General features: G+C 55.6%; 1 protein-coding gene across 1 annotated transcript; it reads left to right on the plus strand.

The window, feature by feature from the left end:
• The first annotated feature begins 1,455 nt into the window (after window positions 1-1,455).
• Kazald1 (Kazal type serine peptidase inhibitor domain 1) lies at window positions 1,456-6,392 on the plus strand. The gene is made up of 5 exons (XM_006988182.4): window positions 1,456-2,467; window positions 2,894-3,443; window positions 4,532-4,692; window positions 4,775-4,922; window positions 5,110-6,392. The coding sequence occupies exons 2-5, from the start codon at window positions 2,912-2,914 to the stop codon at window positions 5,196-5,198; spliced, it is 930 nt and encodes a 309-aa protein (XP_006988244.1). The 5' UTR covers window positions 1,456-2,467; window positions 2,894-2,911; the 3' UTR covers window positions 5,199-6,392.
• Window positions 6,393-8,572: the final 2,180 nt, after the last annotated feature.

An 8,572-nucleotide genomic window follows, 5' to 3' on the forward strand; every position in this document is an offset into this window, starting at 1 on the left:
GGTAGTGACTATGGACTAGAAATACCTTCCTTTGGCCCAACAACAGGAAGCTGGTCAAACCAAGTCAAGTTTAAAGCATAAGTAACGCAAATCCTTTTGCTACTTCTATTGTACACCGTTGTCGTTTAAAGGTGTTTTAAAAGAGCCTCGCGAAGCGGTGGTGCCCCAAGCCTTTAATCCCAGCACTCAAGGGAAGCAGAGCCAGGCGGATCTCTGTGAGTTCGAGGCCAGCCTGGTCCAGGATAGCCAGGACTGTTTCACAGAGAACCCTGTCTCCAAAAACAAACAAACAAAAAAATAAATAAATAAATAGTAAGTAAGTAAGTAAGTAAATAGAAGAGCCGCAATCGCTAGCTAGGCTTTCAAATTCTTATGCGAACAAATCCTTTCTAAAATATTACTTCAGGGCTGGAACTGCAGCTAAGGGACATAGCTCTGACTTAACATATAAAAGGCCCCGGGTTTAATCATCGGCTATGCAAAAGTTCCAGTAGGAAGGTTTTCAGAGTTACAGAGGAGACCTAGTGTAGACAGTATGAACTGTGATTAGTCCCCGCCGCTGCAAACCCACCAGAGGGCGCTCGTTCTCCGTCGATTTAATCCCTAGCCTCTCACCAGTGACAGCAAATTCAGTTAAAAGTCATCTTTCAGAGTCGGGGAGTCTTTCACGTTTAATGCACAAATGCTTCCCAAGAACTTACTCAGCAGCCTGTCGCGGGGGTAGAGAGTCATAAAATACAGTGGGGAACCGGGCGTGGTTTCTAGTAGGGGCGCAAGGTATGGCAAAGACTAACAGCAAACACCGGGAACGACAAGGTGGAGGGGGCGCCTGGGCCCCTGACGCTGCTGATTGGCAGGGGCTGCCAGCGCTGGACGCTCACAGTCCTTTAGCTCTCCTGGACAGCTCCCGCTCTACCTCGGCGGGGGGACGATCGCCACCCCAGGGCCACTGTCGGCCACAGCAGGGACCTCCCCGAGGGCCTCCGAACTCCGCCAGGCAAGCCCCCTCGCGCCTTTTCCAGAACCTTCTGCAACCCTCGGTTCACTTCTGCTTGCAGGTCAACACTTCATGCGTCCCCCAGCCAAGGGACTGCCTAGTGCCACCATCGGCACCTGCCGGTTCCAGTTCTTCCCTGGCTTAAAACCCGCGGGCTTTTCCTTTTGGACGCCTCGTTTCCCGTTCCGATTCTCGCGACAGTTCCGAAACCTCGCGTGAAATTTGTTCCCCGTTCCCTCGGAGGTTGGGGTTGCCGGTGTACAGCCCTCGTCCACCTTCCTGGTCAGGAACCCTCCGGCCAGGAGCGGCGTCTCTGCGGACGGAGCGCTCCTTTGAGGAGGGCTTGGTGGAGTTCAGACCCGCGCAACAAGAGGAGGGCCTCAGGCCGCCATGGAGAGCCGGGCCGCTGCGGGCCCCGTGCGCACGCGCAGTCAGGCCCCGTTACGCCCCCTGGGCGGGGCCGAGACAAGCCCCGCCCCTCAGCTGCCAGAAAACCGGGTTTCCTACCCCGGGAGGATCGCTGCTTCTGGAAGCTGTTTAGGGGCTGGCAGGGGCGGAGCCTGCCTTTTTCAGGGTGGTGGGCGGGCCTCCGGGGATGCTCTGCTTCCTGCCCCCAGCCCAAAGTGCCACCGTGGCGTTGGTGGCCGTCTCCAGGCTGAACACTGTTGGCCCTGAGATCCTCAGATTTGCAACCTGTAATCCGGACCCCGAGAGACGCCCTACGGGGAGTTGCCCGCCGGCCTCTCTGCGGCCGCTAGCCAGTTCCGACCTCTAATCACCAGGCTCCTCGCTGGTTCAAGCACCTGCCCTATAGTGGGAGGGAGGTGGCCAGATGTGGCATGGCAGATGGAGACGCTTATAGACGAGTCTGCGCCCCGGTGGAGAAACTGGGTGGGCACAGCGGCACACTGTCCCCGGAGGAGGCCGGCCCTGGGCCTGCCCTCCAGAAGTGCCCAAACACCAACGTAAACTTTCTTAGCAACAGAACCCCTTCCTTCTTCCCATTATGCATGCAGCTGTTTGCCGCTCTCAGGAACTAAATCAGAAGAGACAGGACCTAGGGGTTCAGCCAACAGCTTGAGCTCCTCGGCTATTCCCACCCCGACTCTTCGTCCCCAGTTCTCACACCCTTGCTTTCCCAGCTTCGGTGTCTGGTTGCGGCTGCCCTGTGCACTCACTGTGACTTCGGGCTAGGGTGGAAGTAGAAGGCCCAGGGAGGGTCTCTGTGACTGGATAAAATTACCGGCCTCAGAACCTGGGAAGAAGGCGGGTATTCGACGTCTAGGGGCGGAGAGAGGGGCGGAGGAGCTCCCCTTTGAATCTTAGCCGGTGGGCTGCCGGCGATTCTCAACAGAAGCAGAGGTGGCTAGCGGGTCTGGCTGGCGTGCATGCAACTCTTTTCAGTCCCTCTACCGGTTCTTTAGGATTGGAAATCACAGCTGTTACGAAGGGCCTAATCCAAGGCACTAGGTGAGTCGCTGGGACTCCCCCATCATCATCAGCCCACCTTGAACTTACTTCAGGTGTAGTTTTGTACACCTCTGGGGCAATGGTGCATCAAAGTTGGGTGGTATATGGAGAGGGTGCTGGTGTGTGTGCGTGCGTGCGTGCGTGCGTGCGTGTGTGTGTGTGTGTATACGTGCATGGGTGTTAGGGACCACATCCCGAGCTTTATCACCCCACCTCTCTTCACTCTCTCTCCCCCAAGACCAGATCAGTCCACTGGCATAATCCCCAGGGAGTAACCAGACACTTTGTTGGGGCTTCTAGTTGGCTCCAAGGTAGCAGAGGAAGGGGCAGTGTTAGCAACGAGCTTTTGTACGAGGGGCAGTGAGGCTGGTCTTTTCGAACTGGCTTTGTTTCTGACCTCCGGACCTGGCTTCCCTCTCCTGGCAGGGTGCCACCTACGCGCTGATGCCCCGAGTGCTCAAAGGGCTTCCAGCTAACCATGCTGCACCTACCTTGGCGCTGCCCCTGCTACTACTATTACTGCTGGTGGTGTGGACCCCGCTCCCCATTAGCGCGAGGCGGTCCGCAGGGACTGATTACCTGCGGCGAGGCTGGCTGCGGCTCCTAGCCGAGGGCGAGGGCTGTGCTCCCTGCCGGCCAGAAGAGTGCGCTGCGCCGCGGGGCTGCCTAGCAGGCCGGGTGCGGGATGCGTGCGGCTGCTGCTGGGAGTGCGCCAACCTGGAGGGCCAGCTCTGCGATCTGGACCCCAGCGCCAACTTCTACGGGCGCTGCGGCGAGCAGCTCGAGTGCCGGCTGGACGCGAGCGGTGACTTGAACCGAGGAGAGGTGCCGGAGCCGCTGTGTGCCTGTCGCTCGCAGCGCCCACTGTGTGGCTCCGACGGCCGTACCTACACGCAGATCTGCCGCCTGCAGGAGGCCGCCCGCGCTCGGCCCGACGCTAACCTCACTGTGGTGCATCCCGGGCCCTGTGAATCGGGTACGCAAGCCCAGGGCTCTTTGTACCGGGACTCGGGCGTCCTAAAAGCACTGTTCCCCGATCCCCGACAGGATTGGTCAGCAGAGAGAAAAGATGAGTAAGCCCGAGAGGCTCAAAGGCTGCCAACTAAAACGCAGGTCGAGATTTGTGGCAGGTTTAATGTAATGAGCTGCCTGAGAACCAGACTGGCAGGGACCAGCCTTCCGAGGGAACAGGCACATAGCCAATAGCTGGGTCAGAACTGAAAAGACCCCAAGACAACCCCCCGCCCCCCCTCCGCCCCGAGACTTTGCCCAGACTGCTGGAGCCCTGCGAGAGGGATTTTACAGCCTGTTAACCACAGCTCCCGCCTATCCCTTTTCTCTTGCATTTAGGGATTAGTTGAAAGGAAGATGGCTTCTTGCTTTCTCTCGCCCCTCATCCTTGGGGTTGGGGGGTGTTCAAGACTGAGTGAGGTTTTCTTTGGCGGCTCTCACTTCCTCAGCCTCCACCTAATGAAGTCTAGCTGGGCTGCAGCAGTTGCAGTGAAAACAAACGCGCCCCTAGGGGGTCCCAACAGTTTCCCCCGGTGCAACAAGGTGGTTTCAGGTTCCCCTGGCTCGGCACCGGTCCCACCTCCAGCCGCTCAGAGCCCAGGCCGTGTCACATTCTCACGACATTTGGAATGTGGCTGCTCTTCAGGCCTTTGGGAACTGGGCCTGCTTAGAAAAGGGGGAAGGAGGGGAGAGAGGTGTTGGTTACACAGCCCGCAGGAAAGGGGCCCCAGGGTAGAGTGAGGACAGGGGAGCAGTCCAGGACAGAGTGTGGTTGCTCAGCTAAGCTAGGGTCTGTAGGCATGTTTGTGCAATATGCACACTGCTCCGTGTACCTGTGCATCTCTGTTCCTGCTTTTGCGCTCTTGTGTGTCTCTGCACCTACGTTTGTCTGGACCTGTGCTTGTGGAACATTTTCTTTGCAGATGTGTGTTCACCTCGGCATGAGTTGTGTTCTGCCCTAAACATGTGCGCATTAATTTGTAAATTGTGTTCTTGCTGAGCTGGCTACAGCTTCCTGTTCTCAAGCCTCGCCCTCCCATCCCCCTGCCCCAGAGCCCCAGATCCTATCACAGCCTCACAATATTTGGAATGTGACGGGACAGGATGTGATCTTTGGGTGTGAGGTGTTTGCCTATCCCATGGCCGCCATTGAGTGGAGGAAAGATGGCGTGGACATCCAGCTGCCAGGGGATGACCCCCATATCTCTGTACAGGTAGGAACAGGGAGCAGGGGCGTACTCTCGGAAAACCTAGGGCTTCCCCAAATGACCTTGCTGACAGCACATCTGGCTCCAGTTTAGGGGTGGACCTCAGAAGTTTGAGGTGACCGGCTGGCTACAGATCCAGGCTTTGCGTCCTAGTGATGAAGGCACCTACCGCTGCCTTGCCCGGAACGCCCTGGGCCAAGTGGAAGCCTCTGCTACCCTGACAGTGCTCACACCAGGTAAGGGAGCCCCAAGCTCTGGGCTCTGGGCACTGGGAGGATGGGGTGTCTTAGGATCCTTGAATTGGTGTAAGGAGCAGTGTGCATGGGAATGTTGTGCCCCCCAGGCGTAGCTTTCCCACACACTGAGCTGTCTGCTTCGTCTGGGCCTCCTCTGATCTTTCTCCTTCATCACATGTGTTCGCAGACCAGCTGAACGCCACAGGATTCTCCCAGCTGCAGTCACTTAATTTGGTTCCCCAGGAGGAGGCAGAGAGTGAAGAGGATTACTACTAGATCCAGATCTCTGATTTGTGGGTGTGGGTGTGTGGATAAGGTATCCACCCCTGCTGTTGAGAAGATGTGGAGAAGACTGGAAAGGGCGAGCAGGGTCCTTTCATGGATTGTTTAATGCTCGTTGTAGCCTCAGTTTACCTTTTCTCAAAACTTATCTTCTGGAAGCTTTCCACCTCACCGAGTTCCTAGGGACACTTACCAACTGTAGTCCTTTCTGTAGTGTGAGCACAGTAGAACTGATTTAGTTCAATGCAGAGGGAGGGTGGGTCAGCCCATGTCTTATACCTCTCCAGTGGATAAAGCCCACCTGGCACATGACTAGACACAGTGGGCACCAATAAAAAAAATAGCCAAACAGCCACACTGCTGCAGACAGTTCTCACAGATGTGCACATGAAGACCAGACCCCCTGAGTGGTCTCCCACTCCAACAGGACTCCAGCATCAAGTGACTACAAGCCCTGAACAGGCCTGCTCTGGGAAAGAAGGCTTGCACTCAGGCCTACACTGCCCTCTCCTGTCCTCTAGTGAGGGAGCCTGGAGCCGTCTGGTTGGAGGGAGGGCAGAAGTTATCCCCTCTACCCCGTTGGTATAGGGATAGATTACCTGTTTCCTAGTCCTTATTCTCTTCTCCCCAGGCAAAGTGGGGAAACAGGTCTGTGTGAGTGGGACCCCAATATGAATGTTTAAACTGAGTGGTTTAACAAGTGGCACCCTTGTTAGCCACACCCTCCCTCTGCTCCCCCATTTCCTTCCCATTTCCCAGCTGAACCCCAAAATCATAGTAACCCTATTTCCAACCGTCCCAGCTATGACCTGTCTTATCTGATCTGAAGTCCTTCACAAAAGCACTCTTTGGCCTAAGTTTCTCCTTCCATTCTCTGGACCTAGCCCAGGGACACTGAGGAGCTTATGAGATGGTCTAAGGGTAGGTTGGAGTTAGTCATCAGGCCAAGAGGCTGTGTGTGGAAAGCGACAACCTCCTACGCCCCCGGGCTCCTCCCGAGCTGGCGCCACCGCAGGGAGGAACGGCATTTGGCTCAGCGTCTGCGTTTGCTTTGTGGGACCCAAGGCAAGCTGCTGGGCCCCCTGGGAGGGGCGTGGCCGGGAACCCCATCTTCGGGGCTGGCCACCCTTCCAGCGCGTGTGCACTGCGTTTTCAACAGCTTCTGCCTGGCGGCAGCCACTTTTCCAATCGGGTTCTCACGGTGGTCCCCGGTGGTCATGCTCCGCTGTTTGGGCCCAACACTTGCAACTAACTGCAAGCGAGTAGGAGAGTAGAACTGGGTCGAGCTGGGGAGCATCCTGCTGTGTGATTTCAAGAAGGTTCCCCCCGACCCCCCGCGAGAAGGGACCCGGGTCTGGGTCCCTGCGTCCATCGTCCATCGTAGCTTGTTCTTTGCTCGGTGGGAGCGCCAAGGTGCCCCTGTGGCTTGCCTGTCTCCTCTCACCCACCTGCAGAGCACAGGCTGACTCTTCGCCCAAACCCGAAATCTGTCGCGTGGGCAGGCTCTATAGGGGGTTACCTTCTTGACACCTCAGTTTCCCCCTCTTCCGCCTCGAGGGTTTGGGCCCTGAAGCCTGGAGTGAAAGGACGCGCAGCCGCGGCGGCCCACCGCCTTCATCCTCCCCGCACCCCGCCTCTGCCGCAGCGGACGGGGTTTAATAATGTCGCCGGAAAGTGACACGCGATTTATTATTAAAGTAATGCGGGCGCGGGGACGGGAAAGGTTTAATAAACGCGCTGAGATGCCTAGGATTATTCACCGCAAATAAATGAGAGCGCGGGCGGTGTTTTAATAAATAATTTCCCGCCGCTCCCGAGGGAGCAGAGGGGAGGAGGACGGGGGAGCCGAGCGGCTGCTGGCACTCCCGGCTCCTCCGCAACCCCACGGGTTTCTGAGCCTTCTTCACCAGCTCACAGCCGCCGTGTGCTGCTCGTGGAGAGCCGAACCAGAGAGGCCCAGGCCTGGAGGTGGGAGATGCCCTGTGCACCACCACCCTACCCCCAGCGCCCACCTCTGGGAGTTGAAGTTTGCTCAAGGTGTAGCAAGTGAGTTCCATTTTGCGCCCACCTGGAGGTTGGGAGGCGGACCAGCAGGATTAATACGAATCAAGCCCCTCCCCAACTTGAGTCCTGGCCTCCGACCTTCGGGGTGGGCTGTTCTTTTGCTTTTGGCTAACTCCGGCTGCGTTTCTCCTCCGTTCAGGGCAGGGTGTGTGAAGAAAATTGTATGTACAGGTGTGTGTGAGAGACACATGTGTACTAAAGGCACCGACCCCATCTCCGTGGTTATAACGCAGACGCTGTTCTGGCCCCTTCTGCTTAATAAGGTTCTAGGGCTCTCTCCTCCACGCTGGTCGGAATCGAGGGTGTGGGGCTTATCTAAGTCTCTCTCTGTCACACACACACACACACACACACACACACACACACACACACACACACACACACACACATCGATCTGAGGACTGGACGGAACTGGAGATTTCGGGGGTGGGGGGGATCCGCCCATCCAATAGAAGCCTGAAAGCTTGAGAGAAAAGGGAGAACTTGATTTTGAAGAGGCCAACATTGCAGACTTTGGGGACCGAGGACGCGCTCACAAAACAGCTGAAGGTGAAGGGGGCAGATTCTGTACATCTAACACCGAGAATGGTGTCTTTAGTGGGGAAAGCGACCTCTCTGGCAAGTTTTAGGCGTACAGGCGCCGGGGAAAGGCTGCCATCTAGTGGATATTTCCGGTGGTGGCAGCTGGGCCTGGGCTAAGGACCTTGAGAGTTTTCATTAAATTGGAAAAATTCGTGTGCAAAGACGCTTCACGGGAGGGCTCAACGATTAAGAGTACTAGCTGCTCTTCCAGAGGACAAGGGTTCAATTCCCAGCCACACCACATGACAACTCATAACTGTCTCTGACTCCAGTTCCAAGGGATCCACACCCTCACACAGACATACACACAGGCAAAACATCAATGAACATAAAATAAAAACAAGTAAATTCTACATAAAAAGGCTGTAAAAAAAAGATTCATCAGGGTGTGATGGAGCACGCCTTTAATCCCAGCACACGCAAATCTCTGTGAGTTCCAGGCCACCTTGCTTTACATAGTAAGACCTGGTCTCAAAAAAATAAAAATAAATAAACAAGTATATATACATGTGGGTAACATTGAGTTGTATAGACACATTTGTATGCGTAGGCATTGCATATGTGGATATATTAGTATGCATTTCTTTGCAAATATGTGTTCATTAAATGTCGTTATTTCTATGAACATCTGTTACATAACCATGACTATTATTAGAACTGGGATTATATCATGGGAGAAAAATAGTCTTTTCCTCAAGGAGCTTACATTCTGGTTTAAGACA

The sequence above is a fragment of the Peromyscus maniculatus genome, chromosome 1 (genome assembly GCF_049852395.1).
Source record: "Peromyscus maniculatus bairdii isolate BWxNUB_F1_BW_parent chromosome 1, HU_Pman_BW_mat_3.1, whole genome shotgun sequence".
NCBI classification, from domain to species: Eukaryota; Metazoa; Chordata; class Mammalia; order Rodentia; family Cricetidae; genus Peromyscus; species Peromyscus maniculatus.

Excerpts from the sequence above, each read along its gene's own strand:
- Kazald1 (XM_006988182.4), top strand. The coding sequence starts at position 2,912 with ATGCCCCGAGTGCTCAAAGGGCTTCCAGCTAACCATGCTGCACCTACC. Across the intron at positions 3,444-4,531 it reads TCCCGGGCCCTGTGAATCGG|AGCCCCAGATCCTATCACAG; the intron begins GTACGCAAGCCC and ends CCCCTGCCCCAG. Across the intron at positions 4,693-4,774 it reads ACCCCCATATCTCTGTACAG|TTTAGGGGTGGACCTCAGAA; the intron begins GTAGGAACAGGG and ends ATCTGGCTCCAG.